The following is a 21023-nucleotide window of genomic DNA, read 5'->3' as shown; positions in this document are numbered from 1 at the left end:
TTTACTAAAAGTGTAACATAGGTGGACGGTAACGTTGCTTCAGAGCTGAGCGCAAATATGGCTTCAAAGGCGAGTAGACAGGGTAAGAAGGACACAACTACGAAACCAGACCCCCCCGAATCCAGTGCAGCCGACGTTAGCATGGCCTCGATAGCCTCCCTTCTTGAAGAGCACAAAGCAGACATTCTCACCGAAATAAGGGCGACATTCGTAACTTTTGAGACTAAGCTCAGTCGCGTTGAAGCTGCGGTCTCGGAACAAACCCAGAAAACAAACATGTTGGAGTCAAATTCTACCTTGCATGACGAGCGACTCGAAGCCCTCGAACACCAGTTTAGCACGCTACGGGATAGCAATGCTAAGCTACAAGCTAAAGTCACTGACCTGGAGTCACGCAGCCGCCGCAACAATGTCCGTATTGTCGGTCTGCCGGAATCCATTGAGGGGCCCCGGCCGTCTACATTCTTTGCTGAACTGCTTGCTGAAGTCCTGGGACCTGACATCTTTCCTACACCGCCCGAGCTGGACCGTGCGCACAGAGCGCTAACTGCTAAGCCGAAGCCAGGAGAAAGGCCGAGGGCTGTCATTGTGCGGCTGCACCGCTTCCAACAGAAGGACAAAATCATACGGGAGGCGCGGACCAGGAGAGGCAAACTCCAGTACCAGGGATCACCGATTGCCATCTACGAGGATTACGCCCCGGAGATAATGGAACAACGCAACAAGTACCGCGAGGTGCTTTCGGAACTTTATAAACTCGGCCTGAAACCAGCTCTGCTTTTCCCTGCTCGGCTAACCATCACGACCGCGGAGGGTGGTAAGAAGAGACTCTCCTCAGTCGAGGAGGCTAAACAATTCATTGCTTCCTTTCGACCTGATAATAATTGACTTTACCATATTTATTCACGTACTACCTCTTAAGAAGTGTTTGCTGTGCCTTATTTACTGAATGTAACTGTTCGGCTGCTACACCTGCAACGGGCCTGATGCGGATAATGCGCTGATGAAACTGGCAACCCTTTTCACTAAGGTAACGCTGCAGCACGTTCTTTTCCAGCAACGTGTGATCAAAGTTTACACACTTATACATATTTATTTTATTTAATTTTTATTTTTCTCAGATTTCTGTTTTGCCTATTTTACATTGGAGATTATTGGCACTGAGGGGCTCTACAACCCCTGTTTACAGCCTTAAATACTGTTCACGTTGGCCTTTTGCCCAACTCATTTTGTTGTTTTTCATATATTGTATTTATTTATGTTAACCAGTTAAATGACAATCCGTTATTTTATATTTTTTTTCCCTCTTATTTTTCTCTCCTTTTACCTGCGTTATGATGGCTGTTAATGTTTAAAACTGAATACTAGTCTTTAATCGTGATTTGGTGGGGTTTTTTTTTTTTTTTTTTGGTTTGTCACAGTTTTTCAGTTGTTACCGTCCTGCATACTGTTATTATTTGATTTAAAGGGGCGTTGTTTATCTTGTTTTCATCCATAATCGGGCAAGCGAGATCTTAGACTCGTCTGATGCCTGGAAGTCCTGAGCTACGTTGCTCAGATACGGTTTGTATTGAGATTCAGGTGTTGGTTTGGCCTTAATCAGAAATGTGTGTGTTGTGTTGTGTTGTGTTTTTTTTTTTTTTTTTGTCTTGTTTTGTTTTGTTTTTTTTTTTGTTTGTTTTTTTTTCTCTTTCTTTTCTTCCTCTTTCCGTTTTTTCTTTTTCCTTTTCTTTACAGAAACGAGGCACCAGAAAGCACCTCATCACTATTATCTTTACTCTTAGATGTCTATCTCCATGACTCAGCCAGGTAACGGACTTCGCTTGATCTCCTGGAACACAAAAGGCATGAACAGGCCCACCAAAATAAATAAGGTATTGACACGTATAAAAGAACTTAAAGGAGACATTATTTTTTTACAGGAAACCCACCTCAGATCATCAGAGGTATCCCGGGCAAAAAGGTCATGGATGAGTCACATATTTCATTCAAGGTTTTCAGATAGGTCGAGGGGGGCGGCTATCATTATCTCTAAAAATGTCATGTTTAATCATTCTTCAACTATCTCTGACACCAATGGACGCTATGTTATTGCGACAGGCACGCTGCAGAACCTCCCAGTTATTCTGGCTTGTATTTACGCGCCAACATGGGATGATGATAAATTCTTTCCTACTTTTTTTTCTAAAATTCCTAATTTAGACAACCACCATCTATTGATTGGAGGCGACTTCAATCTGGTTCAGAATGTCAAATTAGACAAATCCCACCCTGGTAACTCTTCACTCTCTAAAGCAGCCAGCATGCTACAATTTCACGCGACACAGCTTGGTCTCTCAGACCCCTGGAGATTTAGAAATCCTGATGTTAAAATGTACTCCTTTTTCTCACACGTCCATCACACCTTCTCGAGGATAGACTTTTTCCTAATTGATAATAACCTTTTGCACCAGATCAGTGCCTCTGAATATCATCCTATAGCGGTGTCTGACCATGCTCCTACCTCTTTAGACATTAATTTTCCCACTCCCAGACTCTCCCCGGGGCCTTGGAAATTTCCCTCCCAAAATTTGGCTGATAAAGAATTTAAACATTTCATTAGTGAGCAAATCAACTTTTACCTTGAACTCAACGACACAACTGATGTCTCTGATGCAACGCTCTGGGAGGCCCTTAAGGCTGTAATCCGAGGCCAGACTATTTCGTATATCTCTCAGTTGAGAAGGGGCGAGAGGGCAAGAATACAGGCAATTGAGGTCGAGTTAGGGAATATCGATACGCTCTACGCATCTTCCCCCACCCCAGACACGTACAATAAACGGGTTCTATTGCAGGCAGAATATGATATATTGACCTCACATAGAGCAGAAAAACAGCTAAGGCAAACAAAACAACTCTTTTTTGAACATGGTGACAGGGCAGGGAAACTTTTGGCCCATCAGGCTAGAGCTGTGGAGGCCTCTAGGCTGATAACTAAAATCACAGCGTCCTCAGGGAGTGTGGTGTCTGACCCGATTGACATTAACTTGGCTTTCCATGAATATTATTCCAAGCTCTATACTTCTGAATGCAGTTCTGATCTGTCTTCTAGCCCTCTCTCATTGCTTAATTACCCTAGAATCAACGACTCAGTGGCGGAGGAGATGGGTCGTGCCATCTCCCCCTTGGAGATTCAAACTGCCATCCAATCGATGCAGAGCGGAAAGTCACCAGGCCCAGATGGCTTTGGGACTGAATTCTATAAGGCCTTTCCTTCCCTGCTGGTCCCAATACTAACCAGAGTTTATAACAATTCTTTTCTCACAGGTAAACTGCCCGACACCTTTTCACAGGCTTCAATATCACTACTGCTTAAAAAGGATAAGGACCCAATTTGCTGCAGCAGCTACAGACCAATTTCTTTGTTGAATGTCGACCTTAAAATTCTTTCCAAAGTTTTAGCTACTCGTCTCCAGCGGGTGATGTCATCTATCATTTCAGAAGATCAGACAGGCTTCATTCAGGGCAGACACTCTTACTCTAACACCAGGCGGCTCTTCAACGTTTTGTATGCAACCCCATCACACTCTCCAGAGATAATTGTATCACTAGATGAGAAAGCCTTCGATAGGGTGGAGTGGAATTATCTGTTTTATATTTTGGACAAATTTGGTTTCCATCCAAACTTTATTTCCTGGATTCAGCTTCTCTACACTTCCCCTTGTGCATCTGTTCGAACCAACAACACCCTATCTCAACCTCTCCTGCTTCAACGAGGGACACGCCAAGGGTGCCCCCTCTCTCCCCTGTTATTTAACTTAGCCATAGAGCCTTTAGCCATTTGGCTTCGTGGCAATGACAAATTTGAAGGGGTTATCAGACATGGCTTGACACATAAAGTGTCACTGTACGCAGACGACCTCCTTTTATATGTCTCCAACCCTCTCTCTTCCCTCCGCGCAATACTTGACATTTTAAACAGTTTTGGCCGGCTATCTGGCTATAAACTTAATTTACAAAAGAGTGAACTACTCCCTGTGAATGCTTCAGCCAGAGCCCTCTCACTAACAGCCTTCCCCTTTAAAATAGCCGTGGACGGCTTTAAATACTTAGGGATATTTATTTCCACTTCCTTTAAAAGCCTTTTTATTAAGAATTTTCAACCACAACTAGAAAGGTGCAAACTAGATATCTCCCGGTGGGCTTCACTCCCTTTGTCAGTCGCTGGTCGCATCAATCTAATTAAAATGGTAGTGTTGCCAAAATTTCTGTATCTCTTTCAACATGTTCCTGTCCTAATTAACAAAGCCTTCTTTACTAAACTGGATAAAATACTTGGTGCCTTTGTTTGGGGTGGCGGGCCTGCTCGTATTAAGAGATCAACGCTTCAGTTAGCTAAATTAGAAGGAGGCTTTGCCCTGCCAAATTTTCGTACATTTTATTGGGCCTGCAATATTATGAAACTGCCAATTTGGTTAAGCTGTCACTCCGCTCCTGATTCCCCAGCATGGGCCCAAATGGAAGCTTCTTCATTCAGGTGCTCTCCCGCCTCAGTGGTCTGCTCACAATTACCCACCCCGACCTCTAACACTGCTGACAATCCAGTGGCCTTACACACCATTAAGATTTGGCTCCAATTTCGTAAGCACTATGGCCTACACAGAGCCTCATTGCATATACCTATTTTGAATAACTCTTCATTTCCCCCATCTCTTACAGACTCTGTTTACCGTGTTTGGTCAACTAAAGGCCTTGTAACCCTCGACGATTTGTATGAAGATGGGATCTTCCTTTCCTTCTCTTCACTCGCCTCTAAATTTAGCCTACCCAACAGCCACCTTTTTCGTTATTTCCAAATCAGACATTTCGTACAGGGGTTGTTCCCCCATTTCCCCAATCGACCCCCCGAATCTGAAATCGACCAGTTTCTTCTACTTTTACCAAACCACAAGCGAATCATCTCGGTCATCTCAGGCAGAATTAACTCGCTGAACCCTTCACCTGTAATCTCTCTTAAAGAGTCCTGGGAGAACGACCTGGGTATTTCCATTTTAGCTGAGCAGTGGAACAAGATTCTCCAACTAACACACTCTTCGTCTATCTGTGCCAGACATGGCTTATTACAATGTAAGGTCCTTCACAAAGCACACTACACCAATGAGAAGCTGGCTAAGATATTCCCAGGTAAAAGCGGTGCATGCAATAGATGCAACCAATCCCCAGCCAATCACGTACACATGTTTTGGACCTGTCCCCGGCTCACCAAGTTCTGGTCTGACATATTTGAAACCCTCAGCCAAATTCTCACTACCCCTGTCCCCCCGGACCCACTGACTGCACTTTTTGGCCTGTCACAGGGTCATGGCTTGTCCTCTGCAGCAAAACGCCTTGTAGCCTTTACCACTCTCCTGGCCAGACGTGCCATTCTTCTTAAGTGGAAGCAAGCCGCCCCTCCATCACACAACAGATGGATCCAGGAGGTCCTAGCCTGTGTCCGTCTGGAGAAACTGCGATATTCTTTGAAGGGATCTCTCGGAACCTTTCGGGAGATCTGGAATCCCCTGCTGAGTCATGTGAAAAATATTGACCTAACCCCTGAAGTTAGTGATGTAACCCCTTGAGGTGTCTCTCTCCGCTCTGTTTACCACTACTATTATTGTTATTATTTCTTCTGTCTTTCTCTCCTTTTATTTGTGTTCTTTTACTATTATTATTTAATTATTATCTCTTAATTTATTTTATTTTTATTCTTTCATTTTATTTAAATTTTTTATTTTATTTTATTTAATTTTTTTTATGTGTGTGCGTCCGTGCGAATGTGGGACGTGCTGTGTTCTGGTGGCTAATAATGGGTGGGGAGGGGGGTGGAGGGCTGGGGCTTAGGGGGATTAAACTACAGACACTTTACCTTATTTTATAGACACTGTGTCAGGCTGCCACATTCTGCTCATATCTATGTACCCTTTCTACCTCAATTCCTGTGAACTAGTTCTGCACCAACTGTAAACGTTCTTTTTTTGCTGTTGTGATGCCTACTGTCTGTCTGTCGAAAAACCTAATAAAAAGATATAAAAAAAATAAAATAAAAAAATCAATTTGAAATGTATTAACAGAAATGCTTTTTTTCATTTTAGGATGAAACTGCATTTTTTGACTCAGATAAAAATTAATGATCAATCATCCAAACTGTATTTTAATTTTCTTAGACAAGACCGCTTTAATTCTGTGCCTTAATGCCTAAAAAGAAAATGACAGTTTTGATTTTCAAAAGATGCCTCAGCAAATAGTGACCAAAATTAATTTTGAAATGTCAAATTTGAAAATTAAAATGCATTAGCAGAAATGCTTTTTCATTTCAAGGTTCTGTCTGCATAGTTTCACTCATAAATAAAATGATTAATGCATCATCCAAACTGCATTTTCATTTTCTTGCACATTTTGTAACAGAACTCAAAAGAAAACCTAGAGAGGGAATTGCTTTTTCGCTTTGATGTCCGCTTTGCAATAAAAGGCTCATTATTCAATTTGACTTCGCATCTCCAAACGGCGCATGGGCGGAGAATCCATGAGTCGGTGGAGAGAAGTGACGTGTGCGAGCGGTTTGTCTGCTGACGTGTCTCTCCAGCTCTCTCTTTTTTCTCGGAGCGGCTGATGGAGCCACACCGTAAAGCGAGCTGACGGCTGTCTGAAGGGTGCTGGTGGGCTCCGTGTTGCGGCGCTGAGGCGAGCGGTGGAGGAATTCAGTGGATTCTGCTGACAACTAGTGAAATCAATTGAACTATCTGCATAGGAACGGTTGCATGTACATCGGCACCTTTCCCTGGTGGAGTACCCCAGGTGTATGGGGAAGACAGGGGGAAGCCCCTGGGGGTGGAGGGGGGAAAGCTGAGCGTAAGCAGTAATCTTAAGCAGTAAGGAAAATCAAGACGGAGAGGGTACAAAAATGATGAGGGTAGATGAGGAAGAATTTAAGATAATTTTGAAGTTTCGTGATGGGGTGAGGAAAGTTCCTAACCCTCTTAAATTATCCCCAGAGATTCGTGCCAAAACTGGAGACATTTTGGACGCTAAAATTCTGTCAAATAGGAACGTTTTGATATTTTGCAAGTCTGAGGCTCAGAGGAAAAAAGCTCTAAAAGTTAGTGAGTTGGATAAACATGCGGTTCAATGTTTCGTGCCAGAACCTGATCAGGGGTCTTTCAATGACTCTAAAGGAGTAATTGATGTCGACACCGACATTTCTGAGGAAAAGTTACTTGGAAATCTGAAAGGAGGAGATGTGGTGGTTGTGCAAAGGTCTAAGACAAGAATGGAGGGGGCTGAAGTGAGTAGTACGGCGGTGCTCATCCTATTTAAGAGCGATGCCCTCCTTCAGAGAGTTTCCCTGGGGTACATGGACTACCAAGTCAAACCATACAGTCGTTGCTATGAGTGCCAAAGATTTGGACATGTTGCAGCAGTGTGCCGAGGTGACAAAAGATGTGGGAAATGTGGTGAGAAGCACGGCCGCTCAGAATGTGGAAACAGTGAATTAAAATGCTGTAATTGTGGGGGAAACCATGTGACTGCTTATAGAGGATGTGAAGCTCTTATCCAAGCTCAGAAAGTGGAGACCGTAAAACAGGCGGGAAATACATCTTATGAAGAGGCGGTCAGAAAGGTTAAAGCGTCTCGGAGACGTCCACCAGAGGGCACAGTATAGCCGGGTTGAGACAAATGAGGCCATGGACATCCCAGAAAACAGCTTGGCTATTGACAAAATGGCATTTTTTCCTTTCTTAGTTGAGATTTTGTGGGCAGCAAGACAGGTTAGGACCTGAAGTGACATTAAAACAATAATTGCAAAGGAAGCTCAGAGGTTTTTAGGAGTTGATGTATCCCCAGAACACCTGAATGTGACTCATGCTCGCTCAAAGGAAAATCAGATGAGTGGGGAAGGTTCTGCAGGTTAAATGTTCCGGGTGCTACAGTGGAATGCTTGTAGCCTTATAGCGATTGGACAGGAGTTTAAAAAATATATGGCTGAAATAAAATGTAAGTCTGATTTAATATGTGTACAAGAGACATGGTTAAAACCTTGTTTAGATTTTGTTTTGCCTGGGTATGGTAGTGAGAGGGTACACCGTGTAGAAAGGTCTGGAGGGGGGTGTGCAATATTTATTAAAGAAGGGATTCAGTATCAAAGTTTAACACTAAACTCACAGTTGGAGTGTGTAGCAGTGAGGGTGTGGGGTACACAAGGTAAAACAGATGTTGTGAATTTTGTTTAAGCCATGTATGCACCTAAATGTTGGCACTTTAGAACATATTCAGCAGTTGGTATGAGTACCAGTGTTGTGGGTGGGAGATTTTAATGCACACAGCCCACTCTGAGGTAGTAGGAGGCCAGATTTTAATGGGGAGAGTGTTGAGGATTTTATGGAGTACAGTGATTTAGTGTGTTTAAATGATGGTAGACCCACAAGGTTTGATATTAGATGAGGAAGACATTCATGCTTTGACTTGGCACTGGCGTCTTCAGTTCTAGTGAGGGGTGGGGGGGGTAGTTTAGATCGATGCTCTATAGGGAGTGATCATTATCCAATTATGATAAAGTTTGGGAATACTCTGTTGAAGGAGGAGTTAAGTAAGCCAAACTCTTTGGATTTTAGTAAAGCAAGGTGGAGGGAATCTTTGTTGAGGGGTGTAACAGGGACCTGGACCAGGTTAACGAAGGATCTGTGGATGAATGGCGGGAGTCTCTGTGTGGGATTATTACTCAAAATGTTTGTAAGTTCATCCCTCAGAAGACCGAAGCAAAGGCAAGGGTAAGTGTACCCTGGTGGAACAGAGCATGTACCGAGGCTGTTAAAAAGAGTTATAAAGCCTATTGGATATTAAGGAAGTGCCCTTCAGAACAGAATGCTGTTTAGTATAAAGGACTGGGGGCAGTGGCTCATAGAATAATAAAGACAGCAAAACGAGAATGCTGTCCGTAACCCTCCGCCACCCAGGATGTTGGATGGCAGCCTGGTCGATTCGGTGCGCCGACTGGTGGACGTCCATCGCCGGGGACGAGGACTCCAGTAACGTTGTCGACTGGTTGGGTTATGGCCCGGAGGAACGCTCCTTGGTTCCCCGGAGGCGCATTATAGACCCACGTCTAGTCTAACAGACAAAATCCGGGCCCTCTGGGTCATCCCCCAGGTGGCACACGTAGAGGAGAGGGTACTGTCATGAGAGGGTACTGTCATGCCCCACTCCTCATCGGCCTCATAGGGGCGCTGTTGGCCAACATTTGGTTTTTCCCTCTTCTGTCGCTCCTCCCACTTGTGGATGACTTACTTGGCTCCCTCGGAACTCAGCTGCAAATTAAGACTTTCATTTTAATTCCTGTACAAATGTTATTTTATAATAAACTCTCTGCAAGAGTTCCTGACTGTCTCCTATTGGTTTTATCCGCATCTGTGTGGGGTGTGGGGGGTGTAAGTCACTGTAGCTAAGTCACTATTAGCTACAGTGACTTACTAATAGTAATGGCACATGGAGCCTTTTTGCCAAAGAAGTTGTGAGGGAAACTTTAAAAACCATATTATTGATTATAATAGATCCAGAAAGGTGAACAGAGGAGGACTGATGTCAAGTTGACTTTAATTTAAAGATACATTTTCAATAATTATTTCATTATTTCGCAGTACTATAAAGGTTTGGGTCAGGCTTTGATCAATTGATCAGCAGCAATACCCCATCAGTGTTCTGAATATTTATATGTTGAGATGCTCCATCATGACCAATGAGTGATTATGTCCCCCAGTTTAGTTATAAACTAATAGATAATCTCTATGAAGCGGCATTTTAACGTTATGGCTTAATTGTTTTCAGAAATACATTTCAGAAAACTGTATTTCTGAAGACCACATCCGAGCCTGTTGAGTTTGTGCTCTGGCCAGCTGTCAATGTTTGTCTTTGTCTCAAATATGCTTAAGATCTGAGGTTTTGGTGTCAAATATACTTAATAATCTTCCCAAATGTGTCAAATATATTTTAATTTATTTATTTATTTAATAAGTTTTTTGCCCTTGTCCTCTTCGGCAGCTTGGGCAAACAATATGATGTGATTGAGAACCTTCCGGTGTCAGAACAGTTTTTGCTCTTGCAGCAGGAAGAGACCTGGGCTCTCCTCCTGTTGCTGCCTTTATTAGAAGTTGGTATGGCTGCTGTATATGACCGGGGGGGGGGGGGGGGCGAGACACCGCGAGATCCACTCCTCCACCAATAAAAAGGATGTGATGACGTACAGTGCATAACACAATGGGCCTGTAAGGAGGGAGTGTCCCTCCAGCTCTAAAAACAGTTGTCAAATGTACAGGCACTCTCTTTTTAATTCCTTATGGTTGGATTGAGCCCGTACGTTCGATGGGCTGAACACCAGGTGAATACAACTTTTATTGATAAATGCTTGAGTAAACTTTGATCATTTCCGACCCGTCTTATTTGTTGGCCGCAGATTGGAACATGCAGTAAGACAGAGAGTCTTACAAGACAAAATTCATTGCTAAATGAATATATTTTTGTAGAAGGATCGTTGTAATTTATCACTGTTTTATTTACCTGTACTTACCTGTGCTGTGGTATTGTGCGGTCCAATTAGTTCCATCTGCTATGAAAGCAGCCCTGCTTCTGCTGTCATGGGTGTGTGCTGCATGGCATGTTGTGCTACCAAACATGTTTTTAAATATGTTTGCCAGTATGTTTGTACATTTTGCCAGTAAATGACAATCGTGGGTCTGTACTGGAAATCTGCCTCAGCTCTGCTTTGTACCTCCAGAATGCAGTAGTGCTATTTTGGCATGACAAGACCCACACAGCTGTTTGCACATTCAGTGGAAGTGATGGAGCAAAATGCCGGTGTAGGCAAACCCGTGGCCCGTGAGCTGCTTGCGGCTCGTTGCCTGTCAATAGGTGGCTCTTTCATCCATGAACTGAAATCATTTCTTCCAGCTATGAATAGCTCTCAGGTGAAACTCAAAGTTCGGCTTTACTTAAGTCGTAATTAAATGCATGATGCAGAACACAGCAGCATGGCTGCAACATCCCTCTCGTTCACGTTGTCACACAGTTGAACAAAAAACCTGCCTGAACAAGATGATAACCATGGGAGAACTCTTCAGATAAGCTATACGGCGCATGTATGTGACGACAATGCAGTTAATAGATGGATTAGAGCCAGACACACATGGTGAAAGCATGTGTGTCTGGCTCTAATCCATCTATTACCTGCCAGATACACCTGCTTTCAGGTGTCTTTTCAGTGTCTCACTGTAGGACACGCCCTCGATCTCATAAAAATGTTGAGCCTTGGAGATAGCAGTTCAAAGAAAAAACATGTCAATGATAGGAATCAAACCAGGTCATGCTGTCACAAAGACGGCAGCTCAACCAGCAGTAAAGCTGTGAATTCATGAGATTCTTAAAACCTTTTGCTCACTGCATCACACAGTTTACCACTAGTTACCTTAAGTTTCTCCGCTAAAGTAAGAGTTTCAAACTTGAACTCATTCTCGTAAATAATCGACCTAATTAATTTATATTCTTAACTGTTTGTTAGCTTTAGCTGCTAACAAGCAGGTATTTGTTCGACTCGCCCCGGTTCTGTGAAGCTCCGCCTCTATCAGCGCCAGCCAATCAGCTCTGAGCTTCTAAATGATGTTGTTAGTGGGGCTTCAGACTTCAAGCCTCACTAGGCATCAAAATCATGGGATCTGAATGAACAGTCTGAATACTCACATTTTACTGCATGCAATACACACTGCATGGTGAGAGAGGGGCGAGCTACACTAATGTACCATCAGTGTGGATCAGGAGGAAACAGCCTGAAGCAGCAAGAGGAGACCAATAACCAGGAAGTACAGTCCTCACACAGTAATTCTGTGCTATATAGGAAGTTTTATTCACAGACAAGAAAATATTGTAGATAATCTTAAAGAATTACTAACATACTTTGCATGCAGTCCTTTCTGATGACACCAGGTGGAGCTCAACCCCACCGGCCCCTAATGATCAGTCGCCACTGGCGCTTGTCCACAGAGGCAATATTACATTACATTACATTACATTATTTAATTTCATATGGAGATGTATCATACATGATGTATGTATTTTCACTTTGTCATTTCGTGTTTGTGTGAGAGGGATTTTATCTGTCTGCCCAGTTTGTATGATGTGCCTCTTTATAGTCCCACTGTAATTGTTGTGGCTATTGGTCTCTGACTGGTTGGCCACCTCTGTAGTAGACCATCCAAAGATACCACTCAGTTAATATAAGGAAATTGTGAAGAGTCGTTTGAAAATAAAACAACTTTAAAAAATGAAAAACCACAAAACACAACATGAATTCAGGAGATTTCCAAAATTCCTACTTGCCACTACCAGAAGTCAGCGCATTTCACGAGCGTTATATAGAAGTCTATGAATGTGATGGTCAACTCCACCCTGATTGGTTACACCTGTTCTTCCCTACCATAGTCCTTGTCTCCCTTTGTCTTGTGCTGTCCAAGACCGTGTCGTCACATACCAGGGCTCCATGCTTTTTCAAGGGTGTGATCATTTTTCACCCTGGGAGCACTGACTGTTATTTAATATATTTAATCCTCTCCATGAACGCCTTTTGTTATTTGTACTTTTTGAACTCTGAAGAAAACAAAAGACAATTAATAAAATACTTCAGGTTCTGAGTCGTGTGTTTGGTGGGGGAGGGAAATTAAAAGGTTGCATAGAGCAGGTAGTGCAAGTAGATAAATAGATAAATATTGAAACAACAGACTACAACTAGATCTCTGAGTAAATAAATACCAGTAATAGTAAAAATCTGATAATAAAACCATGAGTCAGATATAAATTCAACAAAGAATGTAGGTTAAATATGTATAAGCAGGAGGCCAGGATCAGAACTGGGTTTTTGGTAAGTAGTTGCTTAACAGTAAAGAGTCAACTTGCTCACCGTTGTCCTAATAAGTGAAAAGTGTGTCACTGACATGTTGATGACTTTTTTTTGACAGGGAATCCAAATGACTGGATGGTTCTTTAAGAAGTCAACCGGAGGTGGCCTGCAAGTCTCACAGAACCTTTTCTGACGCACATCGTGATGAAACTACATCCACAAATGATGTTTAAGTTCAGAAAAGTGGTTGTCTTCTTGCTCATACTTTGCGTCATTGTGTCATTCCAGAGTGGAGTCAATTTTTTGTTAAAGTAAGTTCATTGTCGGTGTCAGTGGAGCACTGATTTCTGCCAATTATTTATTCTCTTGAGAGCTTTCCATCTATATGCTGCAAGGAAGCCTTTAACTTTTAATTAACTTTCAGGGTGTTGGACAAGCCGACCATTCCACAGTCCCGCGGGGGCCAGAAGCACCTTCTCCTATTAGCCACCGGTAGGACAGGCTCCTCATTTGTGGGCGAGTTCTTCAACCAGCAGAAAGACGATGTTGCTTATCTCTTCGAGCCACTCTGGCACGTGGAAAGGAGGCTGACTCTGAATGGACAAATCAATCTGACAGCAACAGCCAAGGCTTACCCTGATGTGCTCAGGCAGCTCTTCCTGTGTAACTTCTCTCTTTTTGAAAGCTTCATGAACCCCTATCCTGCTGACCACATTACGAGCAGCTTCTTCGGTAGAGACCACAGCAGCTTTCTGTGTGAAGAGCCCGTCTGCAACCTGGTCGACAAAGAGCTCTTCAAAGCAAAAGGCTGTGGAGCCTGTGGGCCTCTAAACCTGACCAAGGCTTCTGAGTCCTGTCTCCAGAAGAAGCACAGGGTTATTAAGGTTGTAAGGTTAAGACATTTTCACATTCTCCAGCCTTTAGCTGAGGATACAAGTCTTGATATCAAATTCCTTCAGCTGGTTCGGGATCCTCGGGCCATACTATCTTCTCGTTTTGGGCTCTTTCCTGCGTACAAAAACTTGAATAAGTGGGCCAAGAGTGAGGATCAGCCCCTTGAAGAAAATGATTTGGCGCCAGTGAAAAGGACCTGTGAAAGTCTAAGGGTTTCAGCCGAGCTCGGTCTCAGCCAACCACCGTGGCTACACAAGCGCTACATGTTGGTGCGTTACGAGGACATAGCTCAATTTCCAATTCAGAAGGCAGCAGAAATGTACCAGTTTTATGGGATGCCTTTCACTCCACAGATGAAATCCTGGATTCTGAATAGCACTTCAAAGGAGACAAAGGGTGCTCTCTCGACCCAGAAAAACTCCAACGAACATATCGATAAATGGAGGTCCAGGCTATCCTTCAAATTAGTTGAACTCATTCAGACGATTTGTGAGCCCACTATGAGGCTTTTTGGGTACAAATTTGTGACCAGTGAAAAAATGTTAAGAGATACATCCATGAGCCTTGTTGAAGACAAAGATTTCACCGTTTTATAGACAAAGAATTTAACTCACAATGGAAGAAATACTGCATTAAATAATAGAGTAATTTTTATTCTTTTACCCCGATACAGACTGGTACAGTGTCTGATAATGTGGGTTTTATTTTTTCTCACTAAACAAAACATATGTGTAGACTCTTTTTTTAACGACATATAGATGCAGCAAACGTTTTTTACCTGGCTGACATGTTTCGGCTGCGACTGCAGTCGCCCTCAGAGCGTCATCTGATGTGTGATGACTTGTCGGTCTTTATCAGGTGGCCGGCCTGACAGATCTGTCTGATTCTGTCAGGCAGGCCACGTCCCCCACCGTCCGATTGTCTCTGGAGGATGGAGTCCCAGGTGTGTGAGAGGACGTAGGCCCCCTCGTCCAGTTGATGGTGTCCCACTTCCTGATCTCGATGGCCTCCTCCATCCACCGTTTGAGCTTGTTTTCTTCCGATGTGATGACCCTTCCCTCATTCCAGTTCATGATGTGGTTGTTTCTTTTGCAGTGGTCCATGATGCTGACTTTGCATTTTCTTGTTCTGCTGTGCCTTTTTTCGATCTTGTAGGTCGTCATGCATAAAAAAAAAAAGAAAAAAAAAAAGAGTCTATACATATGTAGTTAGATGACAAAATGAACACAATTCAACTACTAAACAAAACATTTTGATGAAGAAAATTAATTTATAGGCAGACATTCCAAATACACACAGTACTTTAACTTGCTATTGAAGCAAAAACATTTGACATTAGAAAACTGTCACTTTGGGTACAGCACGACAAAAATCATGATTGCATCTTCATTTTTGCGGGTTATACTTTTTTTCTCTTTCTCTCGCCAAAAGAATGAAGAGAAGTAGTTGGGAATTTGTGAACAATGTTGTATTTTACAGGAAGTTTAGCTATCTGAATATATATGAAATAAATCTCAACAACAGTCTGGCACAACCAAAATGGCGCCAGTGTGTGTGCGCGCCGCTGCTCGACTGCTGCTATGCTGCAGGCTATTCATATTTTTTGCCATGAGTTATGTGGTCATGCCAGGTTAATGCTCGGTGACACAAGGTAAAATAGATGTTGTGAATTTTGTTTAAGCCATGTATGCACCTAAATGTTGGCACTTTAGAACATATTCAGCAGTTGGTAGGAGTACCAGTGTTGTGGGTGGGAGATTTTAATGCACACAGCCCACTCTGAGGTAGTAGGAGGCCAGATTTTAATGGGGAGAGTGTTGAGGATTTTATGGAGTATAGTGATTTAGTGTGTTTAAATGATGGTAGACCCACAAGGTTTGATATTAGATGAGGAGGACATTCATACTTTGACTTGGCACTGGCGTCTTCAGTTCTAGTGAGGAGGGCGGAGTGAGATAGTTTAGATCGATGCTCTATAGGGAGTGATCATTTTCCAATTATGATAAAGTTTGGGAATACTCTGTTGAAGGAGGAGTTAAGTAAGCCAAACTCTTTGGATTTTAGTAAAGCAAGGTGGAGGGAATTTTTGTTGAGGGGTGTAACAGGGACTTGGACCAGGTTAACGAAGGATCTGTGGATGAATGGCGGGAGTCTCTGTGTGGGATTATTACTCAAAATGTTTGTAAGTTCATCCCTCGGAAGACAGGAGCAAAGGCAAGGGTAAGTGTACCCTGGTGGAACAGAGCATGTACCGAGGCTGTTAAAAAGAGTTATAAAGCCTATTGGATATTAAGGAAGTGCCCTTCAGAACAGAATGCTGTTGAGTATAAAAGACTGGTGGCAGTGGCTCATAGAATAATAAAGACAGCAAAACGAGAATGCTGTCCGTAACCCTCCGCCACCCAGGATGTTGGATGGCAGCCTGGTCGATTTGGTGCGCCGACTGGTGGACGTCCATCGCCGGGGACGAGGACTCCAGTAACCTTGTCGACTGGTTGGGTTATGGCCCAGAGGAACGCTCCTGAGTTCCCCGGAGGCGCATTATAGACCCACGTCTAGTCTGTGATTTCCACAGACAAAATCCGGGCCCTCTGGGTCGTGCCCCAGGTGGCACACGTAGAGGAGGGTACCGTCATGCCCCACTCCTCAGCGGCATCATAGTGGTGCTGTTGGCCAACATTTGGTTTTTCCCTCTTCTGTCGCTCCTCCCCCTTGTGTGTTCCAGGCAGGCGTGTCGAGCTGTGTTTGAGTGGAGACACTGGGGGCATTAATGACCTGATTTGGTTCAGCAGTTACAACCGGGTGGAGCTCGTTTCTTCTGATCATCTGCACTTCTTAAACGGGTGCCCGACTCCACTCAGCACTTGATCTTAGCACTCTAAGCAGACTCTCCTGTCTCAGCTCTTGCTCCCTCTCGGCCTTGCGCGCCCGTACTCCCTGGATCAAGACGCGATCGGATGTCAAATTGACTTTAATTTAAAGATATATTTTCAATCATTATTTCATTATTTCGCTGTACTATAAAGGTTTGGGTCAGGCTATATGGAGGTGCGTTTTCGATGCAAAGGCTTATGTGCTGCACAAAACAACACGCTGTTGTTCTATTTTAATAATGATGAGACATCCGTGTTTCTCAGAAAATAATCCGAAGACACTGTTATTAACAGGAAAAATATGCATCTTATTAAAACCGCATGCAAAGGGCGAATGCCCCAAAAGTGTATATAAACTGCTGTATTTGGGATCTCGGGGCTCTTCTACTCTGGTGCCTGGTCCTCCCGGACGGTCCGATATTTGAGCCTGAGATCTCGCGCTTATTCTATGTACTCTGCCTGAAGGTAATTATCAATAAAACTGTGTGATTGATTCCATTCTTGTTTCCTCATCAATTTAAAGAACACATTATTGATTGTTTTTCCTTCACTACCTACAAGGTGGAAGAGATGTTTAACTGGCTTTCAGCGAACACGGAGCCCCGGAGTGGTTGTAGAGAAAAAACTAATAATAACATGTGGGAACGATATAATAAGTCGTTTCCTCAAGTTATTTATTTATTTATTTATTTATTTGCCCTTGTCCTGTTCCGCAGCTTGGGCCAACAATATGATGTAATTGAGAGCCTTCGGAGTCAGAACAGTTTTTGGTCTTGCAACAGGGAGAGACCTGGAGTCTCCTCCTGTTGCCTCCTCCATCAGAAGTTGGCATGGCTGCCGTACACGACCGGGGGGGAACGCACAAAGAGAGAGAGAAGAGAAGAGAAGATGAGGGGGGAGGGGGGAAGGGGATAACATACAATACCCTTGCTACATATATTATTTGCAGTTATCACACTGATCCAAATACTTTACAACTATTATTGGATTAAACCAGCCTGAGCAGCTCTATCTAGACAGTAATATGAAGCAGGAACATGAATTAACAAACAGGCAACAACAAAAGAGGAACATGATTTTGAGAGTTTGAGCAAATGATGACAGAGAACAAGCAACTTCAGCAACACCTTTCGTGAGGAGTGTGTGTGTGTGTGTGTGTGTGTGTGTGTGTGTGTGTGTGTGTGTGTGTGTGTGTGTGTGTGTGTGTGTGTGTGTGTGTGTGTGTGGTTTGTCCAATGGGTGTGGCCGGAACTGTTGTGGGGGGACCCGTAGCGACACCCCGGGGCCCGAGGCCATCGGGCCCGGACACCGCCACCCCGGCAGACGGCAGCCCCCTAGGCCCGGGGAGACCCCAGCGAACCACAACAGAGAGTCACGCCCCCGCCCAGAAAGCACCCGACGGAGAATGCAGAGAGGAATCCGCCCCAGGCAAGAGGAGCCCACAAGAGAAGGATAAAGGGCACAGGGCACAGGGCACAGGGCACAGGGCACAGTTTTAATTTTTTTCTCTCGGGCCACTCTGGGGCTTTGGACTAAAGCAAGACGAAAGTGAAAAAACAACAATAGAGAGGCCAGACTAGATGGAGCGACCTGGACCTGTCAGGGATTTGAAGGTGGACCCAAGCACAGACTCACCAAGTTCTGTAAAAACAGGTTTATTGTCCAGACGTCCATGGAACACAAGGAAAACGCAGGGACACAGGAGCAGCACGTAGACAAGAGGCGAGACATGTTGATGATCCGACAGGGACAACAGAGAGAGAGGGGTTTAAGGTCATGCGCAGTGAGTAATTCGAGTGTGACGTCATGGAGTGCAATCCAACATGGCGGTACCCAGCTTGTAATACAAACTTTTCCGTCCGACGGGAAGAAAAAACAAAACACAACAAAGAAGTAAAAGGGAAATTAAGCTCACCCACAACGCTGGAAGAAGAAACCATCGAAGATCTTCAAGCCTACTTGGAGTGCTACGACTCGTAATGCCGAAGACTCCACAGGCTACATCTTCCAAAAGGAGCCGTCCTGAACCGTCGCCACCCATGATTTCCTCGCCGTCCAAACAGTTCGAGGACATCCTGGACAGCATTAACACCAAGCTGTCCAGCTTTGATGCCCGGCTTGCTCTGGTTGAGGTGCTCCACCGCGAGTTTCAGGCTCTCTGGGACTCGCTGGAGTTCAGCCAGCAGCAAGTGGTGGAATTGACCGCTGAGAATCAGGGACTTCAAGACGTGGTGAAAACACTGAGCAAAGGACTGACCGGGCTGACGGAAGAGAACAAGAAGATGGAGTCCAGCCTTGATCTCCAGAGTCGGAGCATGCGGGACAACCTCATCTTCATGGGACTGCCCGAGCGGGCGGAGGAGGACGCCAAGACATCGCTGCGGGACTTCATGCAGGTGAGCCTGAAGCTGCCCGACGACATCGTGAGTAAGATCACCTTCGCCCGCGTCCACCGCCTGGGAGCAAGACGACACTGCTAAATGTCACCTCTGGGTTTGAATTGGTTCTTTTTCTGTTTTTGGTTTCTCACTTTTCTTTTCTATTTCTACACCCCCTCTCTTGTTTTAATTACAATACATTTCCACTGTTTTCACCACATTAAAACCACAACATCACAATCCAACTGTCATGATATCACACACTCATATATTGGCAGATGTGGTGCACCTAAAAATATTTGACCACATTGTTTTTAGTTTCATTTGGAAAATTTGGTAAAATAACATTTTTATTTTTTGTTGCATTTATTCAGATTTGGATATCGCTAATATGGTGCTTTCCTGAATTTAGGCGCAGTAAGAGGGAACTTGGGTCAAGAAGTGGAACCTTGTGTGTGACGCGTTGCTGCCGGGTTGGGTTTGTTGCGCACCCTCCTGTGTCTCCTCAAACGTAGTCCAACCATCAGTGGCAGCTCTTGGGTATTCATTTCAGTGTCCATTGTCTGTCTATTTTCAGGTCAGTACATGGTTGAATGAAGCCAAAATAACAATTGTAAGGTCCTTACCCAAAACTAATTAAGTCAGTATGACGTATCAGGTGGTGTATAATCACGGCCGGTGTGTTTGTGTCTCGTGCATTGGTGGAGCTAAGTCAGGGGTGCTCACACTTTTTCAGCATGCGAGCTACTTATAAAATGATCAAGTCAAAATGATCTACCTACTACAAAAATGCAAATATATTTATTTCTAAATATATTGCGGATTCTTTATATCTACAATGTATGTTGATGTACATGCATAACTGGATGAGCCAATATTGCACAACACAACACAATTAACTATGTAAATTTTTTGTCATAACCCGAGTTTACTCTGATGACTTGCACGAGTGCGTCGAGCTAAGTGCTAAAAGTTTGCCCGTGTGCCTACATTAGCATATTGAGATTGAGGTACAGTATCTTTTATGTTGAGTTTCTCCTTGTTGCTAATGCTGTATGTAGTTTGTGAATGTTTATGATTAATAAGAAACAGTGTTAATTGAGTGTAAACCCAGTTTAAAAGCAACTAAAAGTAGTAATTTAAATCAGTTGAGCAATCCTGTTTTAACACTATAAAATATTGGTTGTTACAAATAAGTGATATGTGGAGGTTACGACAAAAGAGATGTTTTGTTGTGAGCAATGTAATGGAAAGTTGGTGACAAACTCACTCTGTTGTGCACTGTTAAATACTTGAGAACAAGTAAAGAAAAAACGTAATCCGACCATCAATGGCAGCTCTTGGGTATTAATTTTAGTGTCCATCGTCTGTCTATTTTCAGATTGCATATTCACTGTTACATTAGTCCCAACCTGGGACCTGTAACATAGACACACACTCCCATGTTTGAATAGCCAGTCAGACTTAGGGATCTTAAAAACACACGCACACGCACACACGCACACACACACACACACACACACACACACACACACACACACACACACACACACACACACACAGCATTAGAAAACCCACCTGGAAGATGAATGTAGCTAGGAACAGGTTCAGGTTTGTCACCTGGAATGTACGAGGAATGGGCACACAAATGAAAAGACAAAAAGTGTTTGAACACTTAAACAAACTACAGGCAGACATTGTCTTGTTACAAGAGACGCACACACCTACCACAGGACATCACAACTTGATTTCACCACAATTCCCTCACACATACTCAGCTTGTTATAACTCCAAGCAGAGAGGTGTGGCTGTATTAATCAGCAATAAAATACAATTCTCTTGTAAAGACACAATCACAGACCCAGAGGGAAGATTTATAATTATTCACATCTCTCTTCAGAACATAGAGATGTGTATCGCTAACATCTATGGTCCAAATGTTGATGACTCCTCCTATCACAACTTCTTCACCACTCTCTC

The 21023-nt window shown here is 43.6% G+C and overlaps 1 protein-coding gene across 1 annotated transcript; it reads left to right on the top strand.

Moving 5' to 3' along the window:
- Window positions 1-276: 276 nt before the first annotated feature.
- On the top strand, window positions 277-14388 carry LOC308121281 (carbohydrate sulfotransferase 3-like; the record flags this gene model as incomplete). Its single annotated transcript, XM_080482445.1, has 2 exons — window positions 277-725; window positions 13323-14388. The coding sequence occupies 2 exons, from the start codon at window positions 277-279 to the stop codon at window positions 14386-14388; spliced, it is 1515 nt and encodes a 504-aa protein (XP_080338571.1).
- Window positions 14389-21023: the final 6635 nt, after the last annotated feature.

Source organism: Lipophrys pholis (assembly GCF_963383615.2).
Source record: "Lipophrys pholis genome assembly, chromosome: 15".
In the NCBI taxonomy this organism is placed as follows: domain Eukaryota; kingdom Metazoa; phylum Chordata; class Actinopteri; order Blenniiformes; family Blenniidae; genus Lipophrys; species Lipophrys pholis.
The sequence above is the reverse complement of the archived record's forward strand: the minus strand, read 5'-3'. Positions and strand labels throughout refer to the sequence as shown.